The 23146-nt window shown below is 40.4% G+C and overlaps 1 protein-coding gene across 1 annotated transcript in view; it reads right to left on the minus strand.

Moving 5' to 3' along the window:
* Positions 1-868: 868 nt before the first annotated feature.
* KL (klotho) overlaps positions 869-23146 on the minus strand; it is a 46975-nt gene continuing 24697 nt past the window's right edge. Inside the window, exons 2-5 of the mRNA XM_072326854.1 lie at positions 16221-16731; positions 11253-11521; positions 7490-8606; positions 869-4022 (exon numbers count right to left, since the gene is read on the minus strand). Of these exons, the coding sequence (XP_072182955.1) occupies positions 3685-4022; positions 7490-8606; positions 11253-11521; positions 16221-16731 (2235 nt within the window). The 3' untranslated portion in view covers positions 869-3684. The remainder of the gene's footprint in view (positions 4023-7489; positions 8607-11252; positions 11522-16220; positions 16732-23146) is intronic.

Consider the following 23146-nt stretch of genomic DNA (forward strand, 5'->3'; position numbering starts at 1 on the left):
ATGTTTAAACATTTTCTCACTGGCATGGCTGCTATCCCATTCATTAACCTTTCTCCTTTCTGCTCCCATTGCCTTTCACTGTGGCACATGCTTTGCTATACAGTGCAAGTCCTAGAAGCTGCCTGCTTTGTGCCACAACCCTGCTGACAAATCCCTTCAAGGCTCAGAGCAGCTCTGCTAAAACACAAGAGCTGTAAAGTTTATGGCAGTGTTACTGGAGAATAAGCTATAACAACAAACAACTTAGAATCACAGAATCACCAGGGTTGGAAAAGACCACCAAGATCATCCAGTCCAACCATCCACCTATCACCAATATTTCCCCACAAATCCAACAACTAAATGATTCTTGAACACCTCCAGGGACAGTGACTCCACCACTCCCTGGGCAGCCCATTCCAGCACCTGACTGCTCTTTCAGGGAAGAAATTTTTCCTAGCATCCAACCTCAAAGCTTTCCATAGGGTTATAGAATCATAGAACCCTGAGTTGTAAGGATCCATAAGGATCACTGAGTCTAACTTCTTCTAGCTTGGGTACTTCCATGGGTATTTTACTAGTTCAAGTCACTATAAAAAAAACAAACCCAAACCCTTCTGATGCCCCATTCAGAGCTCTGCTGGAAAAGCCTCTGCTTAGATGCAGGGCCCGGCATTCTCCCTCCAAAGTCAGGGCTATGCATTGGGATACATTGGGAAAGCAAACAGCAGCACAAACCGCTTGTGGAGTTCCCACTAGAGCCACCTCGAAAGGAACTCTGCGCTTCAGACTGCGGACTGGGAAACAGGACAGACTAAAAACGAGGAGCAGATTGCCATTTGATATCTGCAGTATCTTTATTTCACTTCTAAGGTCATTATAAAAACAGTACAAAACTCATTCTTGCAATTAGCGGAGATCCCTCTGGCACTCACACTGCACAGTCTTGAGAAAGAAAACAGAAGCGCTGCACTCAAGTCACAAAAAAATATCTTGAACAGAAGTATATATATGCATATATATATATTATTTTACAACATGTCTAATTTGGAGCATCGAGCAACTACATTTCGGTCCAGAAAATCCCATGGTCGCAGCTGGATCACAGGAGGTGCTGGCTGGAGTTATCTGCATGAGCACACTGCTGCCCTCCTTCCTTGGCCAGGGCCTGATCTTTGCCTCCAGGGCTTTTCTGCTGTTAGCATTTTTAAGAAAACCAACAAGAAACTTGCACTGGCCCCTGATAACTTAAAGTCATAGAATCATAGAGTCATTTGAGTTGGAAGGGACTTGTAAAGGTCACCCGGTCCAACTCCCTTGCAATGAACAGGGACACCTACAGCTCTGTCAGGGTGCTCAGAGCCACGTGCCATATCCATAGCACAGGCAGGCTGCCAAGGTCAGAGCTTCAGCAATCCCCAGGGCCCACTTAGCAGTGACATCTAAGCCCTCTCCTGAAGGGCAAAGCAGTGAAGGCTGTGTTATTTCTATGGGCCATGGCACCATTACGGGATGCGATCACACAGCTTTGCAATAGCAAATCCCACTTTACCTACAAATTAACTATCCAGCTGGTGCCATCTGCCTGTCGGTGGTTACATATCAACCAGCATGCAATGTCTCCTCGCTAGGACTGCTGGCTTCACCCCTCACACTGTGACCAGCCTGTCCATTAGCACAACACGATGTGCAGGATGGAAAGCTGTCAGCACAATGCCAGCACAGTCCAGGCACTCAGTGCCCACCAGCTCCACACTGTCCTGGGTTCGCCTCCCCAGGTCTGCTGAACCTCTGAAGCCCAGGGAGGACATGGAAGCTCGGCTGACCAAAAAGATCAGGCCTGGTTTCATTTTATTTTGCTAACAGCAAAGTCATTAAAACACACGTACACAAATACAATGTGGAAGTCGCATGTGACCTGGCTACATTTTAAATAAATGCCATTTTTTGTTATGGACTGAGGAGGTATCTGACACAATGGACTAAATGCATTTGCTGTGTGATTCATTGCCATGGCACGGAGAAAGCCATTTTGCATTTCATATATTTAGGGTGAGCCATTTCTTTGTACTCCCCACCGCATCAGGCAGCAACGCATAAATACAGCAGCTTAAAATTTGCTCTTCTTCAGCAAGTGCTAAAATGCTATAAATAATTTTTATGTACATTTTTAATACTTTTTGGCTTACTTGGAATTTTTCACCTTAATATCATATATATTTTCACCCTGATATCAACATTTAGATTAGTGCAAAGAGAGACCATTTTAAAACCGGAACTGAAGGGCAAATATATTCATCATGGTGATAAAATATTCTTTTCTATTTCTGCAGATTACTTAAGAAAAACAAACAGTTTTCAGTTACAAATGAAAATGGTATTTCATACATAAGTTTTAATTTACAGCACGGAATCAGATACATAAAATATTCGGATTGGAAGGAACCAAAGGAGGTCATTTAGTCATCTGTTAGCCGTCAAGGAGATAAACATCACATTTAATACAGCATAATCAGCTTAGCAGATAAATAATTCTTAATTAACACAGAGCACATTTCCTTTAAAATATTCTTTCCAGTGTCTGACATTTATTCACATAGCAATAAAATCGCAATTACAGCTGAAGGCTGTGCAGGCCCAGAGTTAGAAGTGGAGAAAAATGGCCCTGCCGCTTTCTACCACGGACGCTCCTAATGCAGTAATTCACAAAGCAGGCAAAGTAACGCCAAGTTTTTTTCCATCTTTATTCCCACTAATATATGATGCTGCTAATATTTTGCTAATTTCAGCCCAGTTATACTTTGGGAAGGAAACGCTGTCAGGGCCAGATCCCGTTGCTCAAAAGAAAGCGTCCTACAGAACCAGAAGAGCCTCATGGAAAATGGACGACTCATTTCAGAAGCAGCAGCTCCAGGATCTCAGACCCCGGCAAAAGCAGCAATAAAGTGCTGGGTTATTACAGCAAAAGGTTGGGACCTAAATTCTCCATGCTTAACACAACTTACGTGCAGAGAAAGGTCCTTTCGCTCTTCTCAACTCTTCCCATCAGATTGCACAGTTCCTGCCACCCCAGGACAAATCCCTGCTTCCTTTCCCACTGAGATCCCACAGATCCCTGAAAGAAGATCCTTAAGTCCTATGCAGCCATCAGTGCTGAGTTTTGCTCAGAAGCACAGGAGCAGTAAGTCTGTGGGGAACATGAATCCCAGCAACCAGAGTTGCTGTTCGTGCAGTTCTCCTCTGTCTCTGCTCACCCATGTGCCCTGCTCCAGGGAGGTGTTGGCTCTGATCACCTAACATCAGCACTAGAGCCTACTTTGGAAGAATAAATCATCTATTCTTGGATAATTTTGGCATTCAGGCTCTTCCACCACTCAGTGCGCTCAAAACACACTTACCAAACTCAGTAAGGGAAAAACCACAGAGGGGAAAGAATCTGCTCAGCCAAAGGTCCAAGGCAAGGTTGAGAGATAGCTCCAACCACAGGAATTAAAGACTGTTCCCAAACCGTATGTATTAAACCACAGAGAGTGGTTTCTGGAAGCCATACACTAGCAATCTTTGCTCTCTGTCAGTGTCCTGCAGCACCAGGCAGTGTGCATGCCTTGCTATTGCTGAAGTGACCAGCACACTGTGCACTCCCATTTCAGATCTCCCGAGGGGATGCGAGAAAAAGGGTCATGGATGATGGACGCAGGGGCAGCTCTATTTATACCGTCTTTCTGCTCTTTTAGAGTAGTACATAATGCAGAATATAGTAACAATAAAAGCAACAAATATGAAAGAGATGAAGGCAAGTAATGATTTTCTGGTTCGGAAAAAGTGGCATTCAGGACACTCATCAGTCTCATCTGGGCACAGCACCTCAGCAGTGTCGGGACCAGGAAAACCATTGTTATCAATTATCTCTCTGTAGTGCTTCATAGAAGGCTTCGGTTCATATTGATTTGCAACATAACCGTACAGACCATACTTAGGAGCAGTCTTGTCATTAAAAGAATAGACGAAATATCCCTGGAGATTAACATTATCCAAGGTGTAAGCTGAAAAATAAATAAACAAATAAATGTCACTTTGCCATTCAAGATCAGTATCATATACCAGTACATTGAGCAGGAGCAGCGGGCTGTGAAACCCAGATCTCCACCCTCTCTTCCTACAAATAAAGTAAGGTACACATATATCCATGCAGTATTTGTCATAAAAAAACATTTCTCAGCCACTGCCAGACAATGTGATCTCTGCGTATCCTGCAAATTATTTTCTTACACTTGGTAAACACAGCTGTGAGCACAGAACTGTTTAATGATCAGCCTGAAGCCTACTGTGAAAAAGATGGGCCTTCTTTTTTTGCATAAAAGAAAGCAAGAAAGCAGGTTTTGGTTTCCCTACACTGAAACTTCTGCAGCCTATTCCCCTGGTTCCCAAGGGGAAGGCCAAGGAAGGAGGATACCAGGCTGCCCTTCTCACTACCAAAGGGATGGTGCCATCAGGGAAAGGCTGCCCAAGCCCCCATCCAACCTGACCTTGAACACCTCCACATATCTGGCATCTACAGCTTCTCCACAAGTAGTTCTCTCTGCAGCCACATGCAAGAAACCAAGCACTTCTAACCTACTTCTCACGTGCAAAATGAGATATTTACCTACCCTTTAAGAGAGCTGCTATGCAGGATAATTAGTTTGTGTTTGTAAAATTGCATGTGGATTTAATGCTGTCACATAAATGGTTACTGCTGTTCTTTATTTTTAGTTGGCAAAGATGAACATAAACACTCCACACAAAAAAATGCAGCCTCAGCCCAAACGGTCCTGTACTGTACCCTGGAAGTGTTAATCTGCATAAACCTATTGGCTTCTCTGGAATGATGCAGGAGAGCAATGTGCCAGTGCTGCCATATGCAGCCCCGGAGACCAGCTGGAAGAAGGCAGAACAGGAAACTCAGGGTGATACCACACATGTATCAACTGCAGCGTGACCCCAGTGTAAGGACAAAAGATTTTTCCTTTCAGTCAGTGCTGATTGTCTTGCAGAAAAAACGTTAAGTCCTGGAGAAACAATGAGTCAGTCAGGGGGGCAAGGTTAAAAGCTTGTTACGTGTGCAAGGAGAAGATGGACAAAAGCACAGTAACAGTATGGGGGAAGAACAGAGAGTGAAAAAGCTCTTCGGAAGACAGAGTTCTGGGGAAGTATTGTGACTGGTTAGTAGGGAGATGTTTGTCTGTGACAAAGAAGGCAGAAAGCTTGGAAAATATGGCTTGCACACAAGGATTATGTTATTAGTGGGAAAATACAGTAGCTATTTCCCGGATGTTTGGAAGAGATGGGGAGTAATTGAGTGCTGCTGTATGAATGACAGAGTTCTGTGAACAATGGCATAATGTGCAGACCAATGGGGGCTGAGAGAAAGGCCCATATTCACACACTTAGAGACATCCCAAGATCTGGTACAGCCTACAGTATTAGGAAGGAGACAAAGCAAACAAACCAAATAGATTGGAACCACAGGCCTAAATACATCTAAGATATGTTTTTAAATACAGATGCAGAAAACATGCACCCAGTACTTCAAAATGTTGACAAAGGAACTCTTGGGCACTTAGTATGGATGCTGACTAATTCCTAAAGGAGGTGGAAATTACGGACAGGGAATTCAAAGCCAACACTTAATGCAGTGGACAGGATGATGGAACTGCCAGCCATCCCTCACTACCTACTAAAATAATGGGATAGATTATACATACAAGGCTTGATAAATAAGAATTACAGGAGATACATATGATTAATGCCAATCAGCTTAGCTCTATGAAAAATAAATCTTGTCAAACTAATTTGACATCTTAACTTGACATCATTTTTATGAGATCAGGAGATCAATACAAGTAATGTTTGATGTGATATACTTACAACTTCATAAGGCAACTGGCTTGGTATTATATGGCATTTGGATCACAAAAATAAAATGTTATGAGGTCAAGGTGGGCCCATAAAAAACAAATTTCAGCTGGACTCAAATAGAGCAGGTAAATCTAGATATATAATTGCAGAGAGTTAATTGTCCCAGTAGGTGGTCATGGAAAAATAGCTTTTACAACTAAGGTATTTGATATCTTTCAGTGGTATTTCTCACAAAGTTTGCAAAGAACACAAACATTAGGGACACCGCTAGTGTAGCAAGTTTTTCACAAGTAGGTTAGAGGTACTTGAACATGAATAAATACAAGGATGGCATAGAGGAAGACCACACTTCAGTACAAACCCTTCCATCCTGAGGGGAGAGAATCTTTAACGACCAGGTAGCAGCAGTTAGCAACAGATTGCATGTGACCAACCTGCTGCTGAAAGGGCTAATCGGCTGTTGGGATTTACAAAAGAGGAGTAAAATTGTAAAAGGTAACATTATACACACTTAATCTACAGGTGTGGCTGTGGTAGGAACAGTATGTCCAGACCTGGAATTTACACATCTCATGAAGAATGCTGGCATGCAGGAAAATGTTTAATAATTGAAAGATTCTAAATCATGTTTTATCTAAGGGACACAAAGAGCTTTGTTGGAAGTATTTGCCAGAGAGTTAAATAAAAGGTGGCTTATAGAACCATAGAATCGTTTGAGTTGGAAGGGACCTTTAAGGGTCATCTAATCCAACTCCATGCAATGAACAGGGACACCTACAGCTTGATGAGGCTTACTTTCTTCTTGTGATAGCCAATACATGGAAACACATTACAAAATTGTTGAAAGCTGAAGGCAAAGAAATTAACAGTAGAAATAAGTTTTTTAATAGTTATATATGTGAAAATGGCGAGTAACTTAACACTGAAATAGCATATATTGAAGTGTAGAAAATTCTTCATTAAAAATTAACTTGTCCAGGCCTTGAGTTTTTCTAAATAATATCTTCATTGTGTGACAGGATGACTCAAAATGCCTCCATTTTACCTTGTAATGAATCTTTGAGACAGAGAGAACGTCTGGCTTGAATTCTGAATAGCAGGAAACAGTCCAGGAAGCAGCATATGAGGTAGAGAGCTGAAATGTTATGAAGAGCCAAGATAACTGCTGGATTAGATACAGAGACAGCTGAGGAACAGAACTCACATCCAGCTCTGAAGCACGCCAGTGACAAGAGAAGCAACAAAGAAACTGAACAGTTGAATTGCAACAGGAAGAAAATAAGACTACACACACATAACATCATCTAGTTAAAGCTCTTGTACCCACCAAAAAGTTCTGCAGGGTTATGCAGAATACAAGCAAGGCCAGTCATCCTTATGCTTAGTAACACCAATCAGTTGTAAATAAGAGGAAAAACATAAGGTGTAATAATGCATGGAGTATTCTAAGCAAAGCTTCATTATTATTATTATTATTATTATTATTATTATTATTATTATTATTATTATTATTATTATTATTATTATTATTTTTAATTAAAACATCCTCTTTCACAAAGTATACAAGCTGAAAGTGGTATTTGTGACATATAAACTATCTATGATCCCTTACCTTTTAAAGCTTCATTGATGTAATTCTGTATGTAATATACTCTGAGCTTATCGTGCACAATATTCTGGTCATCATCAATTCCATTAGCCATAACATAAACTGGGACATCACCATACTTTGATTTAACCCATCTGAGAACTCTACGTAGTCCCCAGGGTACTACTGCAGCTCTGCTGGGGGAGTGCAGCCATGTGATGTCATTGATCATCTGAACTTCAAGATAGTGGTCATATTTCAGTGCATCTTCTTTCTCCCAGCCCACAAGGGTAGTCGTGTAGTGACTTAAGGCAAAGAAATCAAATGAGCCCTGGATTAATTTCTTTTCATCTTCTGAGAAAGAAGGCAAGTGGAAATTATACAGGTCAATGCTGTTTCTCCGGTGAAGCCATGCCCTCATCACATGTGGGTAGTCGCCGTTGCCAAAGATGGGCTCTGCAAGCCAGCCAATGTCAAACTCTAAAATTCTGTCAGCAACTTCTTGGTCATTCCTGGAAAAGGGACAAGCTGGTTCTACCCAGTCAGCTTGCAGAGCTATAGATATTTTACCCTTCTGAGATCTTCTGAATTCTTTGTCATAAAGATGCCACGCTTTTGCGTGGGCTTTCAACAGATTGTGTCCTGCAGTGTACGTCAAGTTTTTCACAGACGGTTCATTCATTGTGATCCAAAATTTTACATGGTCCCCAAGACTTGCAAAGCTGAATTTTGCATACTCAACAAAAGCCTGAACAGTTTCTGCGTTTTCCCAAGCTCCATATTTGGCAAGAGAAGTTGGAAGCTCTTGATTCTCAGCCATAGGTTGCCATAGAGCAACAACGGGCGTTATATTAACTCTGAGAAGTTCACTACAAAAACACTGATAATAATGGACAAGTGTGTGGTTGATTAGAGAGAGATTGCCTAAAGGAAGGACTGAAGACCACTTCAGTGAAAAATGGAAGTGAGTGACGTGCATTTCCTGCAGAAGAGAGATCTGGAGTCTGATGGCAGCGAAGTCAACACAGTGATGCTTGCGTTTGGAGGCGAAAACTCCATCCACTTTAATTAACTTCTTCGTCTGGTGAACATCCCACACGTAAACATTAGGGTCAAGAAACTGTGCAGGAGTTGTGTCTACCTAGGTAGAATCAGAAACACAGCAGATTCAAGGTGTTTGTTCTAGGTGTGTGGGAACATCATTACCATCAGGCACAAATCACTGACAGAACTTTGCAAGACAAACAGTACATTTAGCACTTATCAGATCTCTGATCCAGTAACATTTCTGGCTCATATGAAAGAATTAATCCTCTGCTAACATGTGATGCCGGAATAGTACCAAATTTACATATCTTTTTCATCCTATTTGCCATACAAGCTTATGCTAATAGTTACTGCGCTTATACCATCTCTAGATTGCTGCAGTACTCAAAGAAATGAGGGAATGCTCAGGGCTAAAGCATTAAAACAGCAGCAGATCTCCAGAGAAGCAGATCTGCAGCAAAGGCTACAGGCTTTTTAAATATGTTTTTCTTTCAGGATTAAGCTACGCCAAAGGTTCTGGCTGTTGTAAATTACCCACTGGCTTCTCTTTCGAGACCACTCCTTGAACACAGTAAAATAAATAATGAATGCAACATCATTTCTGTGTCTTTTTTTTTTTCTTCTTTGTGACTACGATGCAGGTTGCGTAAAGCTCCGCACTTGATTTTTAGCACAAATTCAGCTGACAAGCAAATTTTTTCTCTCCTGCTAAAGAAGTCCTTTTTCATTGAATTGTACAGAACTCAATTGCAAGTTATTTCAGCAAGATGTCAATTTCTGATGGATTTTTTTCAGACCTCTGAGTATCATAGAATCATAGAATCACAGAATCATAGAATGGCCTGAGTTGAAAAGGACCACAAAGATCATCCAGTTTCAACCGCCCTGCTATGTGCAGGGTTGCCAACCACCAGACCAGGCTGCCCAGAGCCACATCCAGCCTGGCCTTGAATGCCTCCAGGGATGGGGCATCCACAGCCTCCTTGGGCAACCTGTTCCAGTGCGTCACCACCCTCTGAGTGAAAAACATCCTCCTGATATTTAACCTAAACCTCCCCTGTCTCAATTTGAAACCATTCCCCCTTATCCTATTATTATATGTCACCCCACAATAAGCAGTTTTCCTGTAAGTCTTAGGGCTTTAGATGTCAGATATGCCTGTTTTGACAGGCAACAGACAATAAGATAGGAGCTCCTCCAAGTCCCACAGAATTATAATTTCAAATTTAAGTGAGTATCACAAACATAATAAGGACTAGAAAATGGAAAAATGAATTATGTAAAACAGTGCACACAGTAAAATCCTCTTTTATAATCTAGCATAAAAGAAAGATCCAAACTTAAAGGTGATGTTCCTATATATCTGTTTATTTGTCCCTATCTCTCTCCTAGCGCAAGGCTCCCCTGAGTTAAGATTTCCTTGTCCTGCCCTCTGTTTGAAAAGCAGGTGTCAGCCTACAACCAGTGTTCAACTCGTAGCTGAGGCACTGCAGACTGTATAAAGAGCTGCTGAAAATCAGCTGCTATTTTCTCCGGAGAGGTCAGTGCAGTGCTTATAGAAGAAAGTAATAAAAAACAGCGTGTCTGTGGGAAATTGCTTTTCTGGAGAATTGTCCCTTGTAGATTACTAAAGCATGCATTTCCACTAATACTCTGGGAATGCTGTCAAAAGAGTTTTTCCACTGCGATGCATCTACAAATCACGCTACCTAAGCCTTACAGCACAAACTGTTTGGACAGCATTTTGAAATGAAAATATTCAGCTTTGAAGGTTTAGGGGATAGGGGGGATTTTTACCTGTCTTAGACTGACTGACTCCATAACTTCACAGCAGTTATTGATCCCAAAGGCAGCAATTTCATTTCCAGTCCCTAATCTATCTACGAGCTGAGAGGATAATGACTGTTGAATTTTCTTGGAAATCAATGTATCAGATAAGGAGGGTGCCATATTTTTCAAGAGAACAAAGTTTGATCTTAGTTTTGGAGTAAGAAAAAACAAGCTCCCCACACTCCAGCCTGAAGAAATATTCTGTCTTTGAGGAAAATTTAAATTAAAAATACTGTTCTTGCACCCAGACTTGGAGCTGAATTTAACTGCACGTCTTCACTGTGGTGGGAGGAGCCCTGTAAGCCAAAGCAGCACCTACAAATTACAGAGCCAAAGAGTTAGAGACTGTAACTAAGCTACAGTTCTTACACATTATGAAGTCTTAACGTCTGAAAGGTTCTCTTGAAATATCAGATTTAGCAGAAATAAATCCACTGAGAGCTATGAACTGGATCCTCACTCAGTCTGCATGTTATCCAGGGGTGCTGAAGCCACAGTTCTATACAAAAGAGTATCATAGTAAGGAAGGGATACAGAAATTTTATCTAAATCCAAATAATTTACTTTTTTTTTTTTACACATAAGTCCTCTCACAAGGGTTCCAAAATGTATACACATGAGATGTAACACATCACTCAACATATCCAGGGAAGCGCATCAGACCCTTTCCCTTCTCTATGTTTTTCTAGGTCATTCTTTTCTAGACTGTATGCTAGACTGGCTCTCCTTGGTCACACACAGAAAGTCTAGTGAAGGATGAAAGGCACAGTGTTTGCTGTAAGTCTTACACCCATTTCCTTGCAGTGCTGTGGTAACATATGCCAGCAAAGTTCTCGTTCAGCAAATTTACCAACATGATCTTGTCCAGTGGTTTGGCTGGAGAACCTACTGGCTTCACCGCCAGACTTACCTGAATGTAGTTGTCAACAATCCCCCAGGCAAAGCCACAGGGAAAGACTCCTGCTATGGGCTGGTTTTCAGGCAAAGGAGGGAAGCCATTTTTTTCTATCAGCTTTTGATAGAACAAGACAGAAGATTTTGGTATCAGCTTTTTGTCGTGGCTTTGGAAGTCAACATAAAACAGTCCGCGCCGAATGCTGTATCCCCTGTGCCATTCAAAGCCATCCAGGAGGGACCAGACTGTGTATCCAAACACATTAACTCCATCGTACCGGATGGCTGAGGAAAGAACAAAACCCAAACTCACTGCAGTGCTCTTTTTTTCCTGAGTAGATTATGCTGTATCAGCAAAGTATGCAGTATTTACTCATAAGAACAATAGGTCAGATAAGTATCTTAGGGTCTGCTTTAAAGCCCATTTAAGAAAGATACTTCAGCTGCACTGAAGATGCTCTGGGACAGGCTCTCAGCACACGGGCATGCTGTGCAAGGAAGCAAAACTACCTGACTTGGCTTTAAAGAATCCAGACTTAGAAAAAGTAGTAGTGCAGCAGCAGATCAAGCAGCCCTGCTGACAAGGTATGCCAGTGCTTGGCCTTGGAGCAGGGCATGCTGTGCCGGAACAGGGTGCAGCCTCTGAGCCAGTACTGCAGGGCACCCTGCTAAGCGTGTGCTGCAGCTCTCTCAGAGCCAAAGTGTCACCAGCGTAGCACTACCTGGTCCCCAAACCCAGACAGTCTCATTTTACCCATTATTCTCCACTACTAATATAGATAAAGAAAGCCCGGACAACATTTTTGGGTGAAGACTGTTAATTTTATCCCCTTATATCTTTTATGGCATAGAGTTTTCCAGCTTAAATATTCAAAGATTTCTAAACATATATATTCTAGGTCATCTGTTTGGCTTTTGTGAGACTCCACACAATTTTAGGTTGAAATAAGAGTCTACTGCTAACTGCTAGTATAGCTAGTGTTACAGCTTTGAGATTTCAAGCAATACTCACATTTAGTTGTATTAAACACTGAGATTCAGCAAAATATTCCTCAGCAAAGCGCAGCTTCAGGAAAGCACACAGAAGAGTGCTTATTTTAATTACATAATTAGACCCACCTAATTCAGCAATGCATTTAAGTGCACTGCTAAAAGTTCCTTTGAACTTGAGTTTGGCTCAGAGGTCAGAGGAGTTTGTCTTTATTACTCAACATCTTCTGTAAACCCAAACTGAGTACTGACTGCATATAATATTTTCCAACTTAATAACACTCAGAGCATGTTTCAGGGGACCAGAGTATCAAGATCCTCGTTTCCTGGTTTTGTTAATGTACCTCATTAAAGTAAGTTACGAGGGACCACATGGATTCTTGACTGTAACCCTGTTTGAATCAATTGAATTAGCTGTGGTTATATAAACTACAAATTTGGCTCAGTCTCTATCGCAGGTCATGAGAAAATGTCTAAGGAAGTGGAACACGTCTCCTCCTAAAGGCATCACTCTTTCATGTTTGGCATATGCTGGTATTTTTCTAACCTCTGCTCATACACATGATGACATCTGCTGTACCAGCGGAGTAAAAGCCAGCACAGGTCCACTTTGTTAGACAGGATTTCTCTTTGAACAGCATGTCACCCCTTCTGTAAGTCATCATGCTGCACTCCTGCACTTCCTGAACACCTCCAAAGTTCTCCTCAAATCAGTCTTTCAAAATGTAATAGCTTTAAAGTGTCGCCTGTGAAAGAAGCGACTTGAAAAGCCTCCGCAAGTTTAGAAGTCACAGATGTAGTTTCCCCTGAGAATTGCATATTGCTGAAAAAAGTACAACAGAAATGACTGTCTTTCTTCCTTTTTATTTCTGCTTTGTCTCCTTGCCCTCTTTTTTAGTGTCTGTCAGCATGCAAACTAGACCCACTGAAAGCTAAGCTCTCCGGGTGTCTGAAACTGAGTCCATAAAACATGCGGGAAATAATGCCTGAGCTCAGCAGTCTCCACAACGTGCCTAGATGTGTGCTGCTGCACAGAGCTGGGCCAGAACTGGGTTAATGATTAAACAACACTGACTGTCCTCCCAGCACTTCAGCGCCTGTGCTGTTCAGCTCAGTCATGTAGAAACAGCCTAAGAAGCCATCTCAGCCAATACCACATAAAGAGCCTTAACGCCCTATGCTCAGCAGCTGTCTCACCCTGGAGAGGTGGCTGAAACCCACTGTCCCTTTCCACATGGAATCTGCCCAAGGATCTTTGTTTTGCCTCTCGGTATACCAGAGAATAGCACAGTCCTGCCCTGACAGAGGCCTGGCCTTTCCTATTCTTCTTGCTGTTCCCTGAATTTAGAACTCCTAACTCCCCAGGTTACTTCCTATCCTCTCAGCTAGTCAACACAGCACAGAAGAACCATCACACCCTTCTGTTCTACATGCTCAGCATCACAAGAAACAATCAATTTATTGGTTCTATCAGACTGACAACAGAGTATGATCCTGCTGTGAGATAGCCACCCATGACGATACCATGGAGACATTCATGAAGATACCATGAAGACACCTACAACCAATTAGCATCTTTAATAAGTATTTATATACTTTATATTATAGATCTATTCACTCTATTCTATCCTCGTTGTTAAAAAATAATTAAAAATAGAGTAAACAACAAAATTTGAGGGTGTGAATCCCAGATAAAGAGGCTCTTTCCAAAAGCAAAAAAAGCAAAACACAAACCCGTGAGGCTTGTCTACAGCACACAGTGTCTGAATGGATGCCCCCTTCAGCACCTCAGCTGAAAGCAGGAGTGTGCTTTTTAAGCAAACCTCCTAGCTGCCCCAACTTAACCCACCTTGATTCACATCACAGAAGGGTCTGAGGACGCTTGTCCTGAGTTCCTCTGGGGTGAAATTAAACCAGAGATGGGCTCCAGGAACACACTGTGGCTACCTGGCCCTCAAAACCATTGAGTTTGTTCCTAAGGGGCTGTACTTGGCAATACAGGCACAAAAGTACAAAGTCTTGATGGAACTGGTGCATGCACACAATGTATCAGACAGAGATACTGACAAGATACAGGAAGGAGCAAAATCACATTTATGTGGCCTTGGATCTAAATTAAATATCCTTCCTTTTCAGTGCTGTAAACAGCAATTCCATTTTACTGTCATGTCACTGCTGGAGTGAATCTGGTGGGGACTAGTTCGTGAATCTGTTCATGATAGTGGTTTATTACACAGGACAGACATGCCTTAAGTCTCTAACAGAGACAATCTATGCCTTTGTCTTTTGTCTTTCATGTTGTACAACTTAAGACTGCTCACTGCCAACATGACAACTTCTGTGGCTATTTCTTAATTCTATAGGTACTGCACAGGGAACTTTGATATTTCCATTGAATAATTCAGATTCTAATGGGCAGAAGAGTTGAGTGCAATAATTTTCAATGTAATGATGCCTAAGTCCCTTCTGCAGATCCAATCCTCTGTTCTTTGTTGTTGTTGTTTGTTTGTTTGTTTTCCTGTTTAAAGTACAGACACATGTTGGAATTCACAAGTTAATGTAATGACACCACCACCACTGTCACTGTTGCTGTTACTAGTATTTACAACAGGAAAGAAACTCTGTAAATCGAGATTGTTTCTAGCCAGCTATCATTAAAAGATAGAATCGTGTATGTATATCCAGGGCTTTATAAGTGAAGCAGAAATATAGTCCATAAGAATCACAGAATCACAGAATCATAGAATGGCCTGAGTTGAAGAGGACCACAATGATCATCCAGTTTCAACTCCCCTGCTATGTGCAGGGTTGCCAGCCACCAGACCAGGCTGCCCAGAGCCACATCCAGCCTGGCCTTGAATGCCTCCAGGGATGGGGCATCCACAGCCTCCTTGGGCAACCTGTTCCAGTGTGTCACCACCCTCGAGCCTTTTCAGTTTATTATTTCATCTGACTTTATACGAACTAGTAATACTGAGCAGACAGCAGTTACTGTTTCACTTTCTATTACTGCCATTTCAGATGCACTGACTCATGCATTTATTCATCTTTTAATTTATTTGTAAGAAATAGGTTTCTGAAATAGCATATTACTCTACATCTCTGTGATGCTTAGAGTGCAACGAAAGTTGTTTCTGCCTGTCACATGTATGAAAATGGCCACCTAACATAATGACTCTCTTGTCTGAAGAAATACCTATAAGAATGCTGTTTTTACAACCAGAAAAGTAAACTGTAGACCTGAAAGTCAAATATTCATTTGTAAATTAACAAATTAAAGATGATGAAAGTGGAAGTTGGAACTCCAGCAACTCACTGATGAGGACTGAAAGAATTTGTTTTGGCACAAGGAAATAACAAAACAGATAGTAATAAAGTGGTGTATTTCCCTTACTGTGAACAAAAGATAGGCTAACAAACAATGCAGACTACATAACGCTCAGTTCTCCTTAAGCTCATATAAATTCAAATTATTGTGATCGATATTGAGAACTGCATTAATGTAACATTTACACAAGTGCAAAACTGAGATGCAGAATGAAAAGCATTTTTTTACCTATATATTTTTTGCACGGGAACTCCTATTGGATAGCGTTTTCCTTTCCACGTATGTATTCTCAAATTTTGAATACATATACGCCAAAGATGTGGAAGGTGATTATTAATAAATAACGTAATAAATTTCCCCAAGTCCATTGAGAGTTCAGTTCACACAGTTTGCACTTCCTCCCACCAACGACAGCTGAAATTTTCCTACTGACTTCAAGGCAGCTGCATCGAGCTCACTAAATGCTCCCTGCAGATGTGATGGGTCTTCCAGAGATGAAAAGAACATACCCAGGAAAGCGATCTGGAGTCTCATTTCACAAATGCCAACATGAATGTTAAAGACTAAATTAGACTTCAGCCTTTAAATAAAAAAAAATCTCTTTAGGCTGTTATTTTGCATAATTATTTTGACAAGCACATCATATTAATACAACCTCATTCCTACCTTTCAAGGTTTCCATAATGAACTTCTTGAGATAGTAAATATATTTGGCATCATCTCTCTTGGTGCTACCAGAAACAAACCAGCTGTTTTCCACAATGAATACTGGGGGGTTGTTGTATTCAGTGCTTATCCAGTAAAGGAGCTGCCTCAAGCTTATTGATTCCAACTGCTGGAATTTCATGTGAGAGTCCAAGAGCTGGAAACTCAAGGTAGCTCCAAAAGAAAGAGCAAAAAAGTCAGCTGTTCCCTTGATGTTCGTCTTCTCTTCTTCACTGAATTCAGGCAGCAGAGATGAGAGGTTGCTCCTCATGCTCTCCGGGTAGTCACCATTAATAAATATGGGCTTAGCAAACCAGCCAAGCACAAAATCAAGGGATTTTTGACATTCTTTTATATTTTTTTCAGTCATATGTTGAGGTTTTATCCAGTGGGAGCCAAGGGCAATGGAGACTTTTCCTTTTTGAGTTGGCCGAAAATGATCATTGTACAGATGCCAGACTTTAGCGTGTGCCTGTGGAAAAGAAAGACCGTCATTAACATGCCCAAAGTTCCGTTTTAAGTATTGTAATTTGTCCCAAATACAATCCAGTGTCATGTAATGGCCTCATAAATGTTGCATTTGAGGGTTTGATCTTATTGATTCATCAGCAGTTTACAACTCCTAATTTAACTCCTCATTAATATAATAACAAAAGACAAATCCCCAGTTGTTCTGCAGACAGATACAACTCCAGACACTGAACACATCTTCAGTAATCAGTTAGACATCTTTGTTAGCTTTTATTGTTGAGTTTGGACATATTTCCAGCACTTCCAAAAACAAAAGCACATTTAACTAAGCATGTTTCAAATGGTGTTTTCTTTACATAAGTATAACTTTACTTGCAGATTCACAGATGTATGAAGGAGTCAGGCCTATTTGTACAATTTACTGAGATCACTCAAACAATTAAAGACAAAGAAAACCTGCAAACCTTTTTCTAATAAACTAAAACACACAGTATAGGAAAAAATACCAACCTGGTTTGAGAAAAGTCTATGGAAGGAATAAAAAAAAAAAGAAAAAAAAAATTATTTCTGCAGCTGAAGAATTATTCCAATAATTCAATTTAATTTATTCATTCAAAATTTGCTATTTTATCTCAAGCATCAAATTTCAACCATTTGACTCTTGGTATAACTTCATCTGCTACTATGGGATGTTTCCAACCAAATTTCTTCCCCATGATCGTACAGAGTTAGTTGAAACAGACTCTCGATGTTCCCTTTGAAAGCTAAATAGATTAAGTTCCTGGAGCCTTTCATTATCTTCAGGCGTAGTTTCAAGCCCTGCAACCACTCTCACTGTGCTCTGAATCTCTTCCAATTTGTCATCATCCATCTCAAACTGCAGAAGCAGGATTAGACATAATACGCTAGTGATAGTCTTGCCAGCAGTGAAACCAGAGATAATTTAATACACTGTTTCTGCTTACGTGGTCATAGCATTACACTGTTAGCAAATACTCATCTAAAGTACCACGGTACCTCATGAGCACTTCACCACCTAAAATATATTTTTCTCTTCACCCAGCTTATCAAATTTTGACAGATCTATGAATCAACATCATATCTTTTTGTCATCTTCACATTAGTAGAAATTGTAATGCTTCTTTCTAGGTAATTGCTTGAAAGGCAAAAGACATGAGACCTTTTCATTAGAACAAACTCTACCTGATAACTATCCCCAGTTTACACTTGCATTATGAGACTTATTGGTTAGTATTTGTCCATATTATGTTGTGATGACACCAATTTTCATTCTTGCCATCCAGGTGTGCTGAATATATGACAGACTATTAATCAAAATGTCACAGGTATTTTCTCAGTCCTCCCTGGAATAAAAGCTATATGGAAACCAGTCTTCCAATTCATGCAGGTGGAATGTTAGCAAATTTTATCATTAACATCATAACTTTTGTTTACAGATTACTTTCACTCTTACCATTCAAGCTTTCAACTGCAATGGTTTCCAGTTGCAACTCTTATTCAAAGCGTTGAACAGTTAAGACTATTAATCATTTTTTACATACATACTGCCAATTACCAAGGAAAAACAATGACTTCTATCATTATACTGTTCTTGCAGAATTTCAATTGGAAGTGAAGGACAACTAAAAGTAAGATCAATAATTAGGGCTCAGTTCAGTTGCTCCCATACAGAAACCTACTGTTTTTGAGTTATCGTGGGGTATTTAAAACATCTGTGCATCTGACACAACCAGCAGAGGAAACTGATGCTGTGACCCTTTAGAATGGTCACCGAAACCCAAAGAACTATATTACAATTACTTTTGATGCCAGTGAAAAACTGAATGTAGCAACCACTTCAAAGTCTCATGACAAGAATGAAGCCGACTGGCACTTACTTAAGTTTACACTGAAGCACCACCTTGCTGACAACAGAACAAAGGACATTAGGCACCATGACCAACCAGAATCGTAAACATGATTTTTAAAATATCATTGGGAACAAATATGTCACCACTTGCAAGGTCACAGGATGTCTGGAGATACGTTATTGATAGTACAATGAAGCAAGAAAGGAGGGAATCCCACAGGCCAGCCTTTTCCATAAAGAGGTACTGTTCACTATCTTATAACAATGACAAAAAAAAAATATGAAGTGAAAAAAATGTGAGATTATCTCATTCAGTTTTACCTCCTAAGATGGTCATCTAGTCTGTCTCTATAGAAAATGGGGAGGCCAGTGTTAAAAATAAGCAGGATGAGTCATTCTTTGGGAGTGCATCTCTTTCCACTGCTGACAGACAAAACCTAACATTTAGTTTAAATGACTTACAGACAACTTATGATCTACAGACAGCTGACAGCAGGTGAGAGGAAGTCCTTTTAAATGTTTGCCTCCTGAAGTGTGATGAAGTGGAATTATACTACACATAAATGCATACTATCCATAATAAACCAGCTAAACATAGAAAATAGGGCATTACAGTTCCCAGGCTTGGTGCACATAGTTTAATGGATTAGTTCAAACATGCACAGAAATAAAGCTGGAATGAGCCATGACAGAACAGAGTCTCTGGATGCTTGGGACAGGATTACTTTTCCTAAAATCAGATGTCTAGCACAGCTTTAGATACTTCAGATACTCCAACCTCCAGATGCAGTTTCAGAAAGCTTGAGGTCCTCTACAAATTATAAGCTAAAACTGCCAGCCCTGCAGAGATGCTCGGCATACTATAGAATGTGTTGAATGATAGTTTGCACATGCATATCTATCTTCATGCAAATACAATCCCACTGCTAGGGTGTGACTCAGTTTGATCTGAAGAAACTTCAAATTCTGCCATCCACATGAAAGCTAAATGCCCAGGCTACTGCTGTAGACTCTGGCTCCACTCAGCTACCTGAATATTGACATCTATTCTCCACTCCAGAATGATGGCTGTTCCATGTAAAAGCCCTAAATAGCCTGGGAAAACTCACATGGCACTACCTATACTGAGTTAACGAGATCCCACTCGAGTTGATTTACTTAATGAAATCTAGAGGGTGATTCAGTGGTACAGTACAAAGACCATATCATGGCACTCAGCAGGACTACCACCTAAGTCCCAGAAGTTTAGGGATTAGGAGTATAATTAAGTGTAGGTGCTCAGGACCATTTGAGACCAAAAAAAGGCTGGCAGTTTTGATTTAGAACCCAAATGGATATCATGCTCTTTTGGAGCATCAACTGGAGCCTAGACAGAATATCCTAGGGTAGCTTGAATCATAGAATCATAGGATGGTTTGGCTTGTAAAGGCCCTTTAAGATCATTTAGTTCCAACCCTCCTGCCATAGGCCTGTCCAGATTCTTCTGGATGTCCCCTTCCTTCTAGTGTGCCAGCTTCATCACTCAGCTTGGTGTCATCTGAAAACTTGCTGAGGGTGCACTTGATCACACTGTCCATGTTGCCTACAAAGATGTTAAAATAGTACCAGACACAGCACTGATCCACGAGGAATGCCACTTGTCACTAGTCTCCACTTGGACATTGAGCCGTTGATCGCAACTCCCTGAGTGTAACCATCCACCCTTATCCAGCAAGTGGTCCTTCCATCAAATACATTTTTCTCCAATTTGGTGACCAGCATGTCAAGAGAGACAGCACAGAAAAGCATAAGGCAGCCTACTATTGATTACTTCATATTTATCTAAAATCTTACTTGTTCATCTCATTGACTTCCCTAGAACACATCCGAGTTCAGTTGACTAGGATTAAGATCATGGCAAACCACACTTCAATACTTTTCATTACAAATAACAAGTTGGCTCCTTTCAAGCTGCTGATGACTCTTAGTTTGTTCCTTGTTAGCTCAAGCAGGTGTATGGTGCTGACAGCTTACTTGGCTTGACTGGAAAACCTTACCAAAAAAGGCTAGTTACAAGAGCTGTGCAGTCCCCCATGCGTTTTGAGTAGAACTAACTGCTACAGCTTGTGTTCTGGTTTTGAGGTTGCTGAATTTGGGTGGTCTTATCATTATTAGTTGCTTTCAGGCAGCAGTATGTATTGCTAGATACCGAACACTTGACTGACACCTTTTTGGGGGGATACTCCCCTACATTCTTAGACTTGAGCTAAGCTGGTACTGGGAAAGCTGCCAGTTACTATGGGGACTCTGTGCTCACTGTGGTACATTCTTTGGGAACATAATCTCAGCTAAGCTTTTGAACACTTACTTTACCCTTAAAATTCTTACAGCACTAAAATAATATCACCAGGAAAGTGGAAAAAAACTCTCAAGATGAAGCTTGTCCTTGTCTAAGCCCATCCACATCATTGTACTTAATTCATATTTCAGGCTCTGGCATAGACCTGTTTTCAAGTCAATATATTTTTTTCCTGTAATTTTCCCACACAATATACCTATTCAAATAATGCTCAACTTAGAGTTCAACCTGTGAAACTGTATAGTTATGATGTACTTCTGAATGAAGTATCAAACACATTTCCAAGGCTGAAAAGCCATAGCATGGGCCAGTCTACAGTGTCCAAATTCCTGCAGTAGTAGCAGAAATAATTAAACATAGGCAAACAGTCTTCATAATAATATGTCATTGTCATATCCTACTCTGCTGCAAGTGCAGAGATATACAGGCCAAGAATCATTAGGTAAAGTCAGTTTAGTAACATACATTATTATAAACATATTGTTTGCCTGACTACTCCAAATTCCTTCTCAAGATGGTTAAGAACTTCCTGGGTCTGGCACTGACATGTGACATCCTACAAGTTCTCAGTGCTTATGTCTATCACGATGTATAACCTCCACAACAGCAAATCAAGAATTATAATTGGGAACGCCATGATTCAGTAATCTGTGCTCATTCCTCTAGAACAAGTTGCCTCAATTTCCAGTTGTGTGTTTTCTCAACCAATAATAATACCATTCATTTCACAAATAAACTGCACAAATTACCTGGTCTCCATGCTCAGATGAACTATCTGTTTTAACACTCTATTTGCATGTTAATGAAGCTGAATAGGGAAGTGTTAGTAAAACTCATTTTGTAATACAAAGAGAAGAGTTAATTGGAAAAGATGTGCAAAGGATTTTTGATTACTAAAAGGCAGACTGATGTATCTCCAACAAAAATGTCATTATTCGGTTCTGTATCAAAAGCCCTTCTGAAATGAGCATAATTATTGGAATGGTATGGGAAACTTTAGTGTATTATTAGTCAGTATATACTTTGTACCAAGAAGAGGGAAGATGAAATCACTTTTTTCTCCCCATTTCATTAAAAACACGTATTTTAATCAGAAGATACAAATAATAATAATAATAATAATAATAATAATAAATTTAAAAAAAAAAAAAAAGTCATAATGTAATGTAATGTTTCACTCTTAGATCCAAAGTGAAGTAGGTTTCATCCAGACAGTGAATTGACAAACATCGTCTTTCACAAGAAAATGATTATTCTTAACACTGAGTAACAGACATGGAAAATTAGAAACTGCTTGAGAATTTTCCTACAATCTAAAGCCAGTACGTTAGAACCTCCACATTGTTGCAGATAATATGCTAGTCATGTAATTACTTCATTTTCCTCTCTATATTTTTTCAGAAATACCTATGTTTCTAGTTGACTGATAAAGTCTATTAGTCACAAATAATTGATTCAACTAATCTGGTATTTTTGACCAATTTCAACAGCGTGGGACCACAGAGTTAGACCTGTAAATGTTATGCAGGATGCTAAGTGAACATTTTTAAGTGTATTTAATGTGCAGTTTGCTGCAATGTTAGCTTTCAGATTTGAAGCACCCCTGAACTACATTGTTTTGTCTTTCTTCCTTTCTTATTGCAATTTAATCACGGGGTTTTTTGGCTGTTCGGTTCATGGTAACACATTCATGCCTCACAAACATGAATGAATCTCTGCTATACAGACGGCAGGAAGCAATCCCATTCCTATTTTAAGAAGAGCAAACAGAGATATTATGGCACTTGTAGAAGAAGAAAAATTAAACCAGTATGTTAACTTCTAGAGCAGTGTATTAACTCCACAACAATGCCTCTGCTTGGTATGACACTCATCTCTAAGAAATAGCTCCAAAAATGGCATTAAATATTTGTCTAAAGGCACAAAGCTCTCTGAATCTCATCCTGTCTTGCAAGGCCATGAAACCCTGGGGAGCATTAGCTGGATGATGCACACCTGCCCTGCAAATCACACTATCACCATCAGAGGCTGAGCAAACACAACCATACCCCCCAGGGGGGAAAATTCATCTAACTTCATTTTTGTCATCACCTGCACCTGAGCAATTCAGGCAAATGGCAAAGGTGGAAGATTCTAGGCCACAGTTCACCCAAGCCATTCTTAATTGCCAGATGAGGAGTGAGATTAGAGGTGTGCGCTTCCATCTGC

The sequence above is a fragment of the Excalfactoria chinensis genome, chromosome 1, assembly GCF_039878825.1.
Source record: "Excalfactoria chinensis isolate bCotChi1 chromosome 1, bCotChi1.hap2, whole genome shotgun sequence".
In the NCBI taxonomy this organism is placed as follows: domain Eukaryota; kingdom Metazoa; phylum Chordata; class Aves; order Galliformes; family Phasianidae; genus Excalfactoria; species Excalfactoria chinensis.